The 18,989-nt window shown below is 35.8% G+C and overlaps 1 protein-coding gene across 6 annotated transcripts in view; it reads left to right on the forward strand.

Annotated features, from left to right (window-relative positions):
* The window catches only part of LOC106870396 (carnitine O-palmitoyltransferase 1, liver isoform), a 109,550-nt gene that overhangs the window by 57,990 nt on the left and 32,571 nt on the right, over positions 1-18,989 (forward strand). For all 6 annotated transcript variants that reach the window (XM_052977872.1, XM_052977874.1, XM_052977849.1 and 3 more), the window contains exons 2-8: positions 4,309-4,475; positions 8,883-9,019; positions 10,549-10,720; positions 13,613-13,720; positions 15,034-15,171; positions 16,372-16,449; positions 18,390-18,497. In XM_052977872.1, coding sequence (XP_052833832.1) covers positions 4,335-4,475; positions 8,883-9,019; positions 10,549-10,720; positions 13,613-13,720; positions 15,034-15,171; positions 16,372-16,449; positions 18,390-18,497 — 882 coding nt within the window. In that variant the 5' untranslated portion in view covers positions 4,309-4,334. The remainder of the gene's footprint in view (positions 1-4,308; positions 4,476-8,882; positions 9,020-10,548; positions 10,721-13,612; positions 13,721-15,033; positions 15,172-16,371; positions 16,450-18,389; positions 18,498-18,989) is intronic.

Here is an 18,989-nt window from a genome sequence, read left to right on the forward strand (position 1 = left end):
CCCCCGCCTCTTTCTCTCTCTCTTTCCTTTTCTCTTTTCCCCGTTCTCGTTTACTCTTATCCTCTCTTTTCCCCCTTTTCGTTTCCTCTTTCTCTTTTCCTCTCCCTCTTCTCACTCTCTCTCTCTCTTGCGCGTCCTTTTCTTTTAATACTTTTCTCTTCTTTCCTGCTGTCATTTTTTGCTTTTATTTCCTTTTAAACATACTATCAATAAATTATGTGTACATACGTACATGCATGCATGTATGTTTTTTTTTTTTTCTTACATATCTGAAAGATTTTCCTTTAAAATGGGTGTGAATGTGTTGTTGCAAGTACATACACGTAACATTCTCAATAAAATCTTGGTTCCTACATGATGTATTACAAATTTATAGAAATAAGTACAGTGTAGGTTAATATGTTGTGTGTTGCTAGCAGGAGATTTTGCTGTTTGCCCCAGTTAATATCAAGTGATGCACTTTTTCACTGAATCACTATCCTTCTGCGTAGAATTGTACTATATCCTGCTTTTAAGCCTATCTTTATCTCTAACAGTGTCCTTGATGAAGTGTAAACATTTTTTTCTTTTATTTGATCTTTCTCACATCATCTACATTTTAATATTTGTTCTTTTTCTAGGCTGGTATAGATTGGACTGGTATATTATACTCTAGCTTTCCAAGAATCTCCATCTTGTGTTATCATTTAAGGCATTATCAGATGTAACCACTTCTCAAAGTCCTCCTTGGCCTATATTTGCCAGAGGTGATCCTCTACTATCAATTCATTTTTCTAAATACAATCTCTCCAATATAATTGCTACAGATGAGACTGCAGTATTTATGGGCCAAGGATCTAAAACAACAATTGAACAGACAAGTGCCTCATCAATATGGGTTGATTTAACTATGCCACTTGTTTTACATGGTTCTCAAAGAGGTCTTTTAGCCTGGGATTCGGCCAGTACTCATCGTGTAAAAGATATGAAAACCTTTCTTTCTGGAAGAAGAATTGACCACTTAATGATTCCCTCAGGAATGACTTCATATCTACAAACATTAGATCTTGTAATAAACAAGCCCTTCAAGGATTATTTGCAGATGGAAGTGAATGAATATATCAAACATAGAATGGAGAGAAATCAGTGTGGAAACTTTGTCAAACCCAACCTCCAAGAAGAAGTGAATTGGGTGAAGAATTCATAGAATAAAATTACTGACAGTTGTGTTGCCTATGCACTATGAGCAGGGTACTTGGACAAAAAAGTGTTCATTTAAGGAAAGTTATATTGCCAAACATGAGAGATTGGGGTCCATGATTCTACAGGAAATGGAATTGCAAGAAATCCAGTCTGAAGTTTGGGGTTTAATGATTTATAACGATGTTCCAGAAGAGGACGAAATGTTTGTACTTGACTAAAAACAATAAGCAAATAAACAAACTTTTGATAACTAAAAACATGAGTTTCCTTTTTACAATTTTTTCCTTTTATACGAGGACATGAGACTTTTTTGTCTTTCTTGGATTTTTTTCTGCAAAAATATAAGACATCCCCCCGCCCCAAAATAAGCCCCAGTGGTATAATTGTGCAGTAGATGTGTCCATATATATATATACTTTCAACTATGTTACCCTCAAATACCTTTCTCCAACAAAGGGTCTTGTTCAAGCTGTTAGAATACTCTTCTCCTCATGATTGTATGTGTATGACCATGTATATGTGAGACTTGCTCTTTCTGTTTTCTGTAAAACAACTGAGCTAAGTTATTATTGTTAATTCAGTTCAAAATGGACAGATTTCTTCAACCCTCCGAACTTTGACGTTGAGCAAGCTTTGACAACTGCTTCACACATTTACAACATTGACAACTGCTTCACACACTTACAGCATTGACAACTGCTTCACACACTTACAACATTGACAACTGCTTCACACACTTACAACATTGACAACTGCTTCACACACTTACAACATTGACAACTGCTTCACACACTTACAACATTGACAACTGCTTCACACATTTACAACATGGACAACTGCTTCACACATTTACAACATGGACAACTGCTTCACACATTTACAACATGGACAACTGCTTCACACATTTACATTTTTCATGATCAACAAGGTACCAGAAATTTCAAATCCACAATCTTAGCTGTACATTATCAGTTGAGGCAAATACATTTAATGTGGCTTTGGTGGTTACTCCTTCCCAGGGTCAGCCTTAGCTCTCTTTTCACATTAACATAACATAAATGGAAGACAATGTCCTGTTATTGAAAAAGAAGTAGCAGTTATTATCAAAAGTCTATATTTATGGAAACAATTTATCCTACTGACTACTCACCAATCAATATCATTTATGTTTCTGCCTTCAACTAAATCCACGATAAAGAATGATATGACTGCCCACAATGAGCAAGACTATATTGTTTTACAATGTTAATCAATCTTGTCCTGGAAGAGATAATATCTCTGCAGATTCTCTCACAGAGATCCAGTGCTGTAGATTACTTCCTGATATATTCACACTTTGTTACTCTGGGGAACAACATGTATTCTATCAAAACAAATACTCTTTCCTTTTTATTGACAATCTCAACCAAATCTGCAATTTTATGTTTGGAAAATTTGATCAAGGCTACACAGCTATTCAAACAACTGAGTTTGGGCTTTATCAGTCCAAAACATTCATCTACTTATAGATTTATTGGCAATCATCAGTGATACATATTTGCATATACCATAATGGACAGCTTTGGCTTCTTTAGCTTTAATTCACTTTGAACAAGGGGCTTAATTTATGAGCCATAAATTAGCTACTTTTCTCACTCAACATAAAATTGCAAGAGACTAAAACCACCTCCCATTGGCCTGGCGGGAATGGAGAAGGTGAGAGGTTTCATTAGGTGTTTTTGAAAGTCTGTACACTGATTTCCAGCTAGCAAGAATCTACCATAATCAAACTGGGAGAAGTTCTACCAAAGATTCCACCTCACCAAGCCACTTGTTATTGACATGTACCAGTCACCCTTACCATTTATCCATCTCTATTACTATCCATCCTTCTCTCACCCCCTCTACCACCCTCTCACTCCCTTCACCTGTACATCCTGATTCTTTTGTTAATGCTCTCTACATTTTACCTTTTCAGCCACATGGCCATGAGCAAATAAACTCATCATTGAGGGTGAGGACTTTAATCTTATGGAGTACAAGGCAGCCCTACCAATGTTGGTGCCATGATAAAATGTACTCAGTTGTGAATGAACAATGAAACAAGTGATATCAAGAGAACTCTTAATCTTGTCAAGGACATGACAACCTCTTGAGTCCTGGTCCACAATAAGATGCACCCAGTACACTATATAAAGTAGTTGGTGAGAGGAAGGGCATCTAGCTGTAGCTCATTAGCAAGTGTCTTCTATAGTCCAGGGCTGACCCAAGTCTTGTGAATGGATTTGGTAAATGAAAATTGAAAGAAGTATGTGTGTGTGTGTGTGTGTGAGCGACAGAGAGAATGTTTGTATGTACTCTTGTCTTGATCTATCATACATGCAATGCTGTACATTTCCAGTCTTCCATGAAAAATATGTTTGGGCATTGGTAAATTATCTTCTTGGCAGCAAGAAGGACATCCAGCTATAGAAAATCTACCTCAACAAATTCTGATACATGCCAGCATGGAAAAGTGCACATTGAATGTGATGATGATAGTCAGGATATAGTGTCTGCAATTTTTGTATTAGTTCAGTATAAATGTTTTCTATTCCTTAAGTTAACAGCTGCTGGACAACTGGCTTCTACTGTTCTTATATATTTTTTTTTGTTTGTCCCAGCTTATATATAGTTTGTTATGCTTATGTTTTACAGAAATTTTGGCAGGAACATTCCAACTGTATTCTTTCATTTTATGAATACCCCCACCCCCACCTATACACACACATCACTGTGATATATATTTATATCTTTAGGACTATACTTGCCTGGTATTTTGACCACTATGTCATGCCTCATAAGTAGATAGTGTTATGTTGGCATATTCAAATAGTTGCATAAGATCTCACATCTTGGTGTTTTACTTTCACCACTATCCCTTTTTGTGCATCAGGTATTTTGTTGATATTTCCTGTTCCTGAACTGCAAAAGTATAACTGTTGAAAGTGGGAGCTGTTAGTCCAAGAAAGACTACTCTGATTATATATGTTACTGAAGTTTTCTTACATAGCCATGTATGTATGGTGTATTTATGAAACCGTTGATATTTGTAATATTTGTTTTGTTTTCATTATTCTATCATTATATTTATGTATTTCTTTTCAGGTTTGCTCATTTCATAAACTGTTGTGATGGCTGAAGCACACTCAGCAGTTGCATTCTCCTTCAGTGTGACTTCTGAAGGTCTCGATGTTAATGTCAACCGAGAGGTACTGGGCCTTATTTTCAAGAGTGGTGTCACATCATGGAAAAAACGTTTAGGAAGATTCAAAGTAAGATATTGCTTTAGCTAAACTATTTTAGTTGTTTCTTCTGTTAATATATGTGTGTCTGTCTGTCTATTTCACCTACTTGCTTTCTCCCACCCTCTCTTATCTCTTTACATTCTGAATTCAAGTCTTTCCTGTGTTCTCTGGCTTCTATAAGATATCCCTCTATTGCTAAAATGTTCCTGCTGCCTAAAGAATAAATATTCCATTTAGGTGATAAAGTTGTTATTGTTTTGTCCAAAGATGTCTTTAATTCTGCAGACCTATAGTCAAAAGAGTTCTAGATGTTAACTATCTTGTCTTTTACTCAGAGATAATGTATGTAAGACTACATTATCCATTTGTGACTGTTAATAAAGTGACATTTGAGGGAGATTTCTAATAGATTGCACAATTACAAAGAGGTTCCTTTCATTACTATTTACTTATTGTTTGCTTGGCAATCAATCAATTACCTACCCAATGGTCTTGTGTGTGTGTGTGTGTGTGTGTGTGTGTGTGTGTGTGTGTGTGTGCACAATTATATAGTATATTCTGTAAAATCTGTCACTTCATATTTTTACATTTGCATAATAAAAGATGGTGATTAAATTCATCATCATTTTATACCTGTTTTCCATGCTTGCATTGGTTGGACATGTCTTCTCCAGCCTGCCATCTCTTCTCAATGCATGCTAGTTATTGCGGCTTATTGTTTGCTAAGAACTTTTCTTATAGTTGTCTGTCTTGGAAGATATGTGTACTACTCTTTCTTGGCACAAACCTGAATTGCATCTCATCAAGGCTAATTTTCTTCCTAATTAGTTCTGCACTATGTCTTTCCATTACTTTCATGACTTGGTCCATTTAGTTTGGTGCCTCTATAGTTTCTTTCTGGAGCGTCTCTTTTGCTTTTATAGCAGTTAACGGTGACACTATTATGCCAGTTATTGGGATTGACTCCTAGTAATACCTGATTGACATTGTGAATGATCTATCACTGATGATCTGGCTTCTTCCCTTGCCTTCATACCCTTAATAGCTGTTTTAACTTATTAGCTATCAAGTGTGTTTGAACTACTCATCTAACTTAACACTTAACATTTAATCTAGCTTTGAGTAATAGCTACCAGGCATTTTCTGGACAATTTATCTGTAGTAGGTTAGTCTCCTACCCAGACTTTTTAAAATCTTATTCACTTAATCATTTCATAACCATATTTCCAATTAAGTTTCAAATACTTTTTCAAAATAATCAAGAATTCAGAAAGGTTTGGTAAATTAACTGTGATGTTTTTATTTGTTGGATAAATTTGTTTTTCAGAAGGCATTTCAATTTGTTGATAAATAGTTGCTTGCTGATATCTCACACCATTTGTTTAATGAGATTGTAATTGAAGATCCAGTTTGAATATGAATATGTTAATATAACTGATTTCAAATGAGTTGGTGACATGTAATTAGGGGTTTAGGGATTGTCCAAAGTGAGTTGGTTTACTTAGGGCTAGGAGTTGTCTTAAGTGGCTTGATAAAATAAAACAAGGGGTAGGTTCAGATAAATGGGTAACATCTCAGGTAGGTTGGTAACATGGCTTTAAGGGTGGTCTCCAGTTTATTTTGAAATAGGATTAGTGGTGGTCTCAGGATTAATGCTACAGAAATCAAAAGTTAAGTGCTGGTCCTATAAATTCTTCTAATTTGTGAGATGTGTTTATTAGCTCTTTCAATATCAACCTATATGGGGACTGCTCTGGTTCTGATATAAAACTCTCTTATTTTAAACACTTTGTCATCTTATGTAAAACCCTTTTTGTTAAGTTCATAACACCAGCTTAGTAATGAAAAATTCATTTCAGTAAACCTTTCCAAATTCTTGTTTATTTTCAATATTAATTGTCACACTTAGGCCATGTATTTTATAAGAAATATTTCTATGAAAGGTATGTATATATTTAGGAATTTGTGGATTCTTGCTGTTCAATTTCAGTAATTATTTTTCTCTAGTTGCAATGAATATCAATAAAAATATGATGATATTTGTCTGACTTAATTGGTAAATTACTTGGTTTCTATTGTTTGCCAAATTTCTATTATGTAAGTAATCTTTTAATCATAAAGTCTACATAAATACATCCTATCCCTTTACAAAAATAGGTCAAGTATTAAGATAAAAATGTTTATTATCAATGTTGTTGTTTGTGATAGATATTGTAGGGGTAAGTTTGTGGTCAACAAAGTCGACTCTTGTTTGAACCGCATTCTTTCATTAACATTTGTAATACTCTGAGGTGAAGTATGAGCTTCACTGTTTTCCAATATTTTTTCAGCTCTTTAAACTCTCAAGTTTCTACATCTCAGCCACAAACAACCTTTGTTGTTTGATGTTTTCAAACAAAAATGTACTGGGTTCAATCTAAAGACTTCTTCTTTGACTCCTGCCCCACATTATTATCATTACTATGGTGTAATTCAGAACAGTAGAATGACAGGAATAGTGGAACTCTTGTGATATTTAGGTTGCTTCAAAATCTGTATTCAAATTCTTTTGGGTTGACATTGTCTTTTATCTCTTCTTATTAGCTCATCTCTCTTTCTCTCTTTCTCCTCCTCTGTTTCTGTCTCTATCTGTTTGTCTCTCTCTCTTTCTCCTCCTCTGTTTCTGTCTCTATCTGTCTGCCTGTCTCTCTCTCTCTCTCTCGTTTCATTCTTTAAAAAAAGTGGAAGGTCTAACACTGCTCAATCTAATTGGGTTTGTAGGTCTAACACTCCACCTGGTTAAATATCAACCACTATCATCACCACCACCTGGTCCTTGAGTTCTCTCTGTTATAAGTATTCAAACTTGGACTCTGGTTCCCTCTTCACCCATATTTTTTTTCCTGTAGATATTCTCCTACAGATGTTGATAATGTGTATTATCTTCATCAGTTTGTCCTGACAACTATAAATCATCAGCATTTTATACCTAATTTTTCATGCAGGCATAGGTTAAATGGTTTTACAATCTGTCATGGTTTTTCATCACCTGGCATACAGCAACAGAGAAAAACTAACCAACTCAATTGTTGTATATGTCATTATTTTAGCATGTTTTCACAGACTAGATGTCCTTCTTATACTCAACTACTTTATTGCATGAACTGAGTACATTTTATTGTACTACCAGCACTAGAGAAGTTGTCCTCAGTAAGACTAAAGAGTCTACCTACCTTATGTTGTCTCCATTTGTTCCATATCAAAAATAGAACCCAAACTTCATTTTAATGAATAGGCTTCATAGACAGAAAATGCTTCATTCAGTTCTGAGCAGTTATGTTATAGTGCATTTGAACACTCTACAACAGTCTCATTATTATTATTTTTTTTTTTTTACAAGGCACAAATGCACATCATAGTGGAGCAGTGTTTGCTTTTTCTAAGATTGTGATAGTTTCAATAATAACTATTCCAGTGTCTAATTTATCGAACTGCAACATTTAAACAACCTTTTCCACATTTAGTGGTCACAGCTCTAATACATGGACATGTGATCAGAATATTGCAGGAAAGAATTGCAAGATGTATTCTTCATGACAAGCCAAATGGCAGGAGACTTAGTGGTCGATCATGAATGGAATTGTTGGATAATACCTATAGTTGCAGCTGGTTATGCTTGGGAATCCAGCTGGAAAGTATAATGACAGTTGCTTCTAATAGGATACTATGGAGGAGGTGTCTGTGAAGGCTCTACCACCGCAACTTCACCAAGAATAGGGGTCACAGAAGATGCATGGATGGACCTTTATTTTCTGTAATTTCTAGATCATCTTATTCTACTGATAATTATGATCAAAGTTTCTCATTGTAAGTGCGTTGTGTGGTTAAGATGTTTCTTTCCAAGCCCTGTGGTTTCAGATTCAGTCTCTGTGCAAGGCACCTTGGCAAGTGTTTTCTGCCCCAGCCTCAGTTCAACCAAAGCTTTGTGAGTGGATTTGGTGGAGGGAAGCCGAAAGAAGCTTGCTCTGTGTGTGTGTGTGTGTGTGTGTGTGTGTGTGTGTGTGTGTGTGTGTGTGTGTGTGTGTGTCTGTCTCTCTCTCTCTCTCTTTTGTATTGAAAATGTGGTAGTTGTAAATGAACATCACCTTCATACAAGTGATGTGTTTGTTTTGAATATTTCATGGAAACATGTCTAGAAAATATTATCTTATTTGAAATAATTGAGGGTTGGTGAGAAGGAGGGCTTTCAGCCACAGAAAATGTGTCCCAGTGAATTTTGTCTGACCCATGCAAGCATGGAAAAATGGATATCAAAACAATGATAGAAAATGATGACAGTGGACACAATCAGAATTTGAACTTGAAACTCTAGAGGTTCTTTGATAATAATTAATCTTCCATCTGTTTTCTCTTTGTAACATATGAAAATAATAATGCTTTACTTTATCATTTCAGAATACATTCCGTACAGGTATCTACCCTGTCACACCTATGGGACTTGGGTTTATTGTTACACTAATAGCTTCTATGAAAGCAAAGAACTTTGCTCCAAGAATCACATATTTAGATAATATAGCAGACACCCTCCCAAAGTAAGTAGTTTTGTTTTATCTTTTCCTCTTTGTTGTCTTTGAAATTAATCTTGAAGTTCATCTGAGAGAACTCCTTAAATTACTGATTTGTTAATTATGAATGCATCATAAATATATAGGTGTGTGTCATTTTGTGTTATTGTTGTCTGGCCCAAGTCAGTCTTGATTATACATCTGGATGCTCTTGCTGTCACCAACCCTCACCTATTTCCAAGCACAATAATATTTTTCTAGTTTGAATATGTTTTTATGGAAATGAATGACACTGGCTGTATGATGGCCAAGATTAGGAGACACGCACATGATGGGCCTCTTTCAGTTTCTACTCTACTGTCATAACTTTGTCCAACAGTTTGGTATCTCTGATGACTTTAATGTTTTTAATTGGCCATTTTAATTGACTACACTCTCGGAGTGGTTGGCATTAGGAAGGGCATCCAGCTGAAGAAACTCTGCCAGATCAGATTGGAGCCTGGTGCAGCCATCTGGCTTGCCAGTCCTCAGTCAAACCGTCCAACCCATGCCAGCATGGAAGGCGGACGTTAAATGATGATGATGATGTTCATGACTAGAATGAATGAAATACCCATGTGCAGTAACTGAGTGTCTGTATTGATGAAGTTCGTTTATCATCGTTTAACGTCCGCTTTCCTTGCTAGCATATACTTGGTTACTATATCCTCATCATTGTTTGATGTCTGCTTTCCATGCTGGCATAGGTTGGACAGTTTGACTGAGGACTGGCAAACCAGGAGGCTGCACCAGGCTCCATTCTGATCTGGCAAGGTTTCTACAGCTGGATGCCCTTCCTAATGCCAACCACTCTGATTGGAGGAAATTTCTCAGGTATTTGTTCATGGAAGTAGTGTAAGGCTGGTTGAGGTGTCATGGTTGTTAGTTGATAATGCTTGTAGGCAGAAAGTTAAGAATTGAAGGGTGGCATCATCTGCATAGAAAAATGTCTGCAATAACCATAAGAAGCAAACCATTGATATACAGAAGGAAGTTTGTAGGAATCATAACTTTTTGGTATAACCTGCTGATGTAATAAATAGAGGTAGGGAAAAAATTCCAAAGGGTTGTAGTTCTATGTTGGGAGGCTTGGGGAAAGTGTTTAGCAAAGAGTTTGAAAAATGAGACCAGGCAAGAGTAATGTATGGAGAAGTAGTTCCATTAGGTGTATTTGAGTAGAGGTGTATACAGTCTACTGGTTGAGGGATGTTGCATTAGTAATAGAAAATAAAAATAATCATGTCTAGTTCTTTTTTCAAAGTAATCAGTTTGACTTCTTGGATCTAGTGTTTGCAGACATCAATGAGATGTGACAGTCTGCATGTATACATATGTATGGTAGGTGTGTAACATGTGGGTAAGGTGTTTCAATACTCACCTGGCACTTGCTATTTAGAGTTCAATATTTCTGTCCATCTGAGGTTGTTCTAGTGTCTAGTTAGGAAATATTTTGTCACAAATATTTTTATAATTATTAATATTGTAATGGTGTGTTGATGTTTTTTTTATATTTTTAGGGTGGACATATACAACAATACAGTTAATATATTTGGCAATGTTTTTTATGGTGTTGTTGTCTGTGGAGCTTTTACTTTTGCCATCCGCATGATGCTGAGGGTTTTGTTCACATATCAAAGGTGGATTTATGAAGTCAGAGGTCCAGTGTCTTTAAGAACCAAAATTTGGCTAGTAAGTATATATTTTCATATATATTTGTCTATCTTCCATTTCTGTTAGGTACCATAGAGTGGAAGGTAAATTTGCAAACATGACTGTGTTTATTGCAATTTCATGGTTCCGGTTTCAATCTCAATGTGTGGCACCTTCAGGAAGTGTTTCCCATGATAGCCTCAGATTCACCAATACATTGCAAGAAGAAATTGGTAGACAGAAACTGTGTGGAAGCATGTCATATATGTGCATGTAAATCACTAATGTATAATTGGTAAACATTGTCAACATTGATTAGTAAACTGAAGAAGTGATCATCTTCAAATTAAGTTGTGTACAGTATTTAATTTATTCTACACCAAGTTACAGATAGTCTTTTGTCAGTTACCATTAGAAATGTAGTGATGCATTGGGTATTGTGTATCTAGAACGAAATTATCCAATGTATTCCTTTTCAAAATAGGTATAATTGAGGGAGATTTAACTTATTTTAGCAGGCCAGGTAAACATGTAGAACAAGAGTAGTCAAACCCATTACCTGCAGGTTAAATTTCCTCCACTTTCAAATTTGACCTACCCACTAATGAAGTCTCTAAAATCTCATATATACGATGGGTACCCAAAAGAAACCAGAATTTTGCAATATTATTTTATTCACTTAGTTTTACATGTTTATGCGTTTATCTCCTTCAAAGTATTCTCCATTTGAATGCATTGCAATGCATTGGTCCAGATGCATTTGAAGCAGTCCTGGAACTCTTGCAAAGTGATGCTTTTTAATGCCTCCGTCATTTATTTTTCTTCACCTCTTCCACATCTGCAAAATGTTTTCCTTTAAGGACTTTTTCATTCAGGGGAACAAAAAGAATTGCAGGAAGCAAGATAGGGTGAATAGAGAAGGTGGGTAAGTGGGGGGGTTGTCATGCCATTTTTGGTCAAAGACTGCCTCACTCTCAAGGCGGTGTGTGCAGGTGCATTGTCATGATGAAACCACCACTCTCCACTTTGCCACAGTTCAGGGCATTTTTGGGCATCGCAAAAATCAGTAAACAAAGGAGAAGCCCTGTCAAACAAAGGCACACTATGTGGAAGTATGATTTCACTCAATGCTGCCAGCTGGCAGACTGATGCCTGAGGGTCACATTAAGTGGCTTCTAGCGGCAAAAGCCTCAACTACTGCAGGCTTTTTTCCAGTTACTTCTGTGTACTCCTCTTATATGAAAAAAAAAAAAAAAAAATATTAGCAATAGAAGCTGTATTAATACCGAATGGCAATCTTTAAATCCTACTTAAAGATGGCCTAGTTCTCTATCAGTTATTATGCTGAGTGTCCCAGCTGGTTTGATCAACTAAACAGCCTGCTTGTGAAATTAACATGCAAGTGGCTGATCACTCCACAGCCATGCGTACTCTTAATGTAATTCTCAGGGAAATTCAGTGTGACTCAGTGTGAATTACAGGTATAACTCATATTTGCCAGCTGAGTGGACTGTGATTTCATCAAAAGAACCAGTTTTCTTTTTAACATTTTCGCTTTTTTGCTGAGCAAGAATACATCAGTGAAAGATGCACAAAATCTCACACACACATATAATGGGCTTCCACATAGTTTCTATCTTCGATATTCTACTCACAAGATATTGATCAACCTAAGACCATAGCAGATGACACTCATTCGAATGTCTCACCATGAGATAAAACCTGGAGCCACGTGCTTGCAAAGTGAACTTCTTAGCCTCACAGCCATGCCTGTCTTACAAACTACTAAAAGTTAAGATGTTCAGTTTTTTTATATTTTTTATCATTGATTACTAAGCAAAACAAAGGAAAAAGTTATTGTTGTTTTTGTCTTTTGCTTTATCAAACTTTTTCTACAGTAGGCCTACTTGTTTCAATATTAAGAATGCAGAGCAGCTGTATTGAGTAAATGTTATTTGTCAAATGAAATTAGTCACACACAAACTCCTACATACACACACATAAATGCAATAGAAATACTTTTACACACTTTCTTATACTCTTTTGCTGGTTTCAGTTTTTAGACTGTGGCCATGTTGGAGAACTGCCATTGAAGGTTTTCAGTTGGTTGCATCAACACAGAACTTAATCTAGTACTCATTTTACAATCCCTTAGGAACTGTAAATTCCACTTGCAATTAACAGACTTACCTCAGTATGCACACACAAAAGCATAGAAACACTCACTTGCACATGCAAAACTTTCAGGTTTTCCATATACTAAATTGTACTTGCAAGAAATTGGTCCATCTAAGGTTATGTGCATAAGACACCTGCCAAAGTTGGCATCCATTATGATCAAAGCATGTAATTGCAAAGCAAACTTCTTAGCTATTCATTCATATCTGTATCCTAAATTATATTATCAAATAATTTCTTCTGTATGTTGTTTGGTATAACAGAAGCAGTGCCATAGCCAGTGATATAAATAAATTCTGAAGTATGGTATTTTATTGTTGAAAACTATAATAGTTAGAAAGGTGCAAAATATATTTTAATACTAATTATATACTGATTGTTTTCATACTGTTAATATTGGGTTGAAGGCACATGGCCCAGTTGTTAGGGTGTTGCACTCACAATTGCAAAATCATGGTTTCAATTCCTGAACCAAGTAGTGCATTGTGTTCTTGTGCAAAACACTTCATTTCAAGTTGCTTCACTCCACTTGGCTGTAAATGAGTAACACTGCAATGAGCTGGCATCCTATTCAGAGGAAATGTTGTGATCTCAATCACCTGTACACCATGGAACAAGGTGACTGGCCCTATGAATCCTAAGACACAACGTAGTTCTTATTATATAATATTGGATCAAGTGATATTTTTATTTTAATGAAATATTGTTTAAAGGAAACTTTTATGATTTGTCTTTATTTACTTTCTATTTCAGATGTTTGTGAAAGCTTTTAGGTTTATAGGTCAAGAGCCTTTACTGACAAGTTTTCAAGGTGCTTTGCCTAAATTACCAATTCCATCTATTGACGACACTATGACACGTGTAAGTATATCTTCCAAGTAATACATCTACACTTATCACACTGCCCTGTCAATAGTCTTTTTTTTATTGTTGTTGTTTCAGTGATAACCTACTAAGGGAGTAATCATCATCATCATCATCATCATCATCATCATAATTTGGTGTTCACTTTTCCATGCTTGCATTGGTCAGGTGGAATTTGTGGAAGCAGATTTTCTACAGCCAGATGATCTTCTTGTCATCAACCTTTGGTTTCAGTCTTACTGTGTGTCACTTTAGACAAATGTCTTCTACTATAGCTCTTGGCCAACCAAAGCCTTGTAAGCAGGTTTAGTTGACAGAAACTGAAAATTCTGTCACGTCGTGTGTGTATGTGTCTGTGTGTCCTTGTCTTGACATTGTGTGATAATTTTGTCACTGTCATGCAAGTAGTGTTAATTGTTTCCAGTATTCTATGAAAGTATACCCAGTCAAGGAGAAATATTACGTTGCTTGGAAACAAGAAGGGTATCCATCCATAGAAAATCTGCCTCATCATCCATATTGTTTTCAGCTCCTGCACTAAACACTCCACAGTTCTCCTTTCCATGGCACCAATGATCAGCTTGCAGTTGTTCAAGAACATTAATTGCATTGGTCTCAGTGGTCTCAGTGGGTCTGTGAAGGACATGACCACAGCCCTTTTCTCTCATACTAATCCAACAAAATAATAAAATGCTCCATTTAACTATGGTGTTTACTCATAAATTTATGTACATGTGCCAATGTAAGAAATTATTATTATTTGTACTAATTAAAAGTTATCCCAACTCATGTCTATTTATCTTAGGTATAATTGTGTGGTTCATTTTGCAACTGCATATTTTCAAGTTCAATCTCACTGCATGGAACCTTGGTCTTCTACCATATATTTGAGTCAGTCAAAGCTTTGTGAGTGAAATTTGGTGGATGAAAACTTTGTGGAAGCCCATTTAAAAGAACAGTTTCTATTTCTTGGATGATAGGCTTAATCCTCTAAAAACGTTAGCTCTGTCACTGGTCAAAAGATTTCATTGTCATTATTGTAGTTATTAGGCTGCAAGCTGGCAGAATCATCAGCATAGTAGCATTTCTTCCAGCTTTGTGTTCTGAGTTTAAATGCAGCCAAGATCAACTTTGCCTTTCATCTTTTCAGGGTTGATAAAATAAGTACCAGTTGATCACTGGGATTGATAATCAACTTTCCCCACTCCCTTCAAAATTGTTGGCTTTGTGCCACAATTAGAAAAAGTTACAGAAGTTAGTTTCAGTATTGTAATATACTATAAATCTAATAAGTTGGTATTCTTTGACAGTATCTTCGTTCTGTAAAACCATTATTGGACAAGGAGAACTATGACCGAATGGAAAAACTGGCACTTGACTTCAAAAGTGGTGTAGCAAAGAAATTACAGCGTTACCTCATCCTCAAGTCCTGGTGGGCTTCAAATTATGTATGTATTTTGTTTTATTCTGTTTTATTTTTAACATTGAGATGGTAGTTTACCTGGAAAGAAAGAATGCAATTATTAATGTATTGAGATTATTGCATGCAAGATTTCAGATCTCTAGCATCACTCTTTCATAGTCTATGAACTTTTTAGCTCACCCTTGTAATCTAGTACTGAAACAAAGCAATTTCAAATTCAGTTTGTACTTTGACTTAAATCATACTCAAGTAATTCATCTTTATTACCTCTGCCTTAGCAAAGATAGAGATATTGTTTTCAGTTGTGTTTGTTTGTTTGTTTGTTTGACCATGGACAAGATATCTCAAGAACTGCTGGACGGATTCGGATGAAACTTTCAGGGATGTTTGGTCTTGTGACTGGCACAAACTGATTAGATTTTGCGATTGATCCAGTACTAGACAAGAATTCTGGATTATTTTTCCGCTTTTTTTACTTAATTTTTGAGAGCGGTCGGGTTCATCTTTAGTATTCTCGTTTGTGAGAGCAGTTGAGTTTATTTAAGATATTCTCATTTTAAAAATCATCTCTGGCTAATCGTTGAGAGGATGTTGATGTTGCCTTGGTGGAGGTTTGCACTCTCTGAGTGCTCTTGTTTGTATTATTCTGTTGTACAAACATCTTGGTCAGTTTTACACAATATTTTAATAGGCCACTGTTTGGCTTGTATGTATATATTTTGGCACAGAGCACACACCTTTTCAAATGGTCAAAATGTCTGCTTCACAATTGTAAGATCCCAGGTTTGGATCCACTGCATGGTACCTCAGAAAATATATTCTACCGTAAGCTTGTATTGTCTAAGGCTTTGTGAGTGGAACTGAATCGGCAGAAACCATCTGAAACCTATCTGGCAAGTTGCAGCCATAATTCAAAGGAATGTGTGGATCTAATCTTAATTGCTATTTGGAAATGATGACACATCCTCCAGAGGTAGAGGTAATCTTTGGATTTCTTTTGCCACAATCCTAGCAGTAATGTTCATTACTTCCACTTCAGGTCTTACTTTAATTGTAGTTAGGCTTCTGAGTGAAATAAAAGTGACAGCTTTTCCTTTTTTTTTTTTTTTTTTTTCACTGCCAAATTATACAGAAAATATTGTGAATTGTGCCAGTTGTCTTGCTTAACCAAATGAAGCAAATGTAAAAGTAAATGATTTTCAAATGTAATCTTCTCTTCTTGCAGGTTTCTGATTGGTGGGAAGAATATGTCTATCTTCGGGGACGTTCTCCAATTATGGTCAACAGTAATTTCTATGGAGTTGTAAGTAAATTTTTATTTTTTGGTGCTAGTGGAGGCTAAAACACCTTGGGTGCTTTCAACAGAGTCCACTCAGTTGCAGGCATTCAGGACAGGTTACTAATTTGTGGATGTCTTCCTTCTGACTAAAAGATTTAAAATAAACACTCAGACAATTTTGTAAAGTAAAACTAAACTAATTGAATCTTCCTCAGTATATTATTTCTTCTCATCAAGCTAGTGAAGGAGTGTCTATATGGTCACTTGACATGCTAGAAACTGCAACCAAATTTCCTTAAAATTTGCTTATTGAATCATACTGTATTGAATGCAGTCTGAAAAAAAATGGCTGCTTCGAGTTTGGTGCTTTTGATCATAGGCCTGCTTCATTAAAACTAAACTGGGGCTAATTAACAATTGGAACTTATTTTTAATTACCCTATGAGACAAAAGGCAACGTTGACTCTGGTAATGAATTCAGATCTTAGAACAACAAAACTACTATAACACATCAAGTCTAATGAAATAATTGTATTCTCAAACACAGGATAATGCTAATAACAGACTAAACCAGGCACAGGAGTGGCTGTGTGGTAAGTAGCTTGCTTACCAACCACATGGTTCTGGGTTCAGTTCCACTGCGTGGCACCTTGGGCAAGTGTCTTCTACTATAGCCTTGGGCTGACCAAAGCCTTGTGAATGGATTTGGTAGATGGAAACTGAAAGAAGCCCATCATATATATGTGTATATATATATATATATATATATATATGTATGTGTGTGTATATGTTTGTGTGTCTGTGTTTGTCCCCCCAACATCGCTTGACAACCGATGCTGGTGTGTTTACGTCCCCATAACTTAGCAGTTCGGCAAAAGAGACCGATAGAATTAGTACTAGGCTTACAAAGAATAAGTCCTAGGGTCGATTTGCTCAACTTAAGGTGGTGCTCCAGCATGGCTGCAGTCAAATGACTGAAACAAGTAAAAAGAGTAAAGAGAATATAGCATGAACAGGATAAACTATCCATATTTTGCAGGAGAATACAATTATTTCCTTATCTGTATCTTTCAATACATCTCAACGCTTCTAAAGCAAACTTTGTTGACTTTCAATGTAAGTTGAATTCAGCATCATGACTAATGTTCTATGAATTCATCTCACCGTTTATTCTGATCTTATCAACAACTACATTACCCAATGTCTCCTTTCTACTTATAATATAGTAGGATTAATTTGGGAGAGATTTAGCTGTTGTTTCTGTTTAGGGCATCTCTCATTGGCTTAATTGTCCTTCATTTTGTATCATAAAATTGTGTGGTATACTGGAATTTATTCCAGTTTTCAAAGCATGAAGCAAAGAATGCCAGTGTATCACAGTAATTTTTAAGTAAAGGTTTGGCATTATTCCTGCAACCCTAACAAGACACAGTTCTACAGGTTACAATAATAAGCAAATCCTCCTTTTGTTACTTCTTCTATTGGTAAACAGACTAAACCATTTAAAAACCAATTGGCTCAGTTAAATAGAGCATTGTGGTTAAAATACACTTCAAGTTCAATACAAATTTTTTGCAGTAAACTGTTGATTGGCTCATTGGACACTTCATTGAGCTCATATATCTAATGAAGATATTGGTTATGAAGTATGTAATATTCTAACTTATTTTGGCACAAAACCAACAGTTTTGAGAAGAGGGGGCAAGTCAGTTACATCAATCATACTTATTTTATCAACCCTTGAAAGGATAAAAGGCAAAGTTAGCCTTAGTGGAATTTGAACTCAGAAATGCTGCTAAGCATTTTGTTCATTGCAATAATGATTCTGCCGACTTGTTGCCTTATGAATGCATAAATATAAAAAAGAAAGAAAAAACAGGTACAAAATTTACTATTAGCTATTGGATGTAATTTTTGCAACCTTTTAATATTAAAGTTAATCAAATGAAATTTTTACATTGTAGGATGCTGTCTTAATACAGCACACTCCTATTCAAGTGGCTCGTGCTGCTAACCTCATCTATGCTATGTTGCTTTATCGTAGAACATTGGAAAGGCAGGAGTTAAAACCAGTAAGTTGTTCATTATTTACATTTGATGGATATTTGTCCTCATCTTATTTGTTGTTAACACAATGTTTCAGCTGATGTACCCTCCAGCCTTCATCAGGTATTTTGGGGAAATTTCAAACCTGGGCTCTCATTCCTAAGGTATTTTTCAATGTTATTATTATTATTATTCAGGTCACTGCCTGAAATTGAACTCAGAATCTTGGGGTTAGTAGCCCGTGCTCTTAAACACTATGCCATACGCCTGTTGTAAATATTCTTGCTTTTTATCTTGACCTTATTTGTACTCGTTAAATTCCAGAGAAATGGCCTGGCACTCTGTCGGTTATGATGATGAGTTGATTCAACCACTGGAACAACCTGCTTATAAAATTAACATGCAAATGGCTGAGTGCTCCACAAACATGTGTATCCTTAACATAGTTCTCATGGAGTTTGAGCATTATACAAAATATGACAAAGCTGGCCCTTTGATTTGTCAGTTTAGATCTTGTG

This window comes from Octopus bimaculoides, chromosome 2 (genome assembly GCF_001194135.2).
Source record: "Octopus bimaculoides isolate UCB-OBI-ISO-001 chromosome 2, ASM119413v2, whole genome shotgun sequence".
NCBI lineage: Eukaryota > Metazoa > Mollusca > Cephalopoda > Octopoda > Octopodidae > Octopus > Octopus bimaculoides.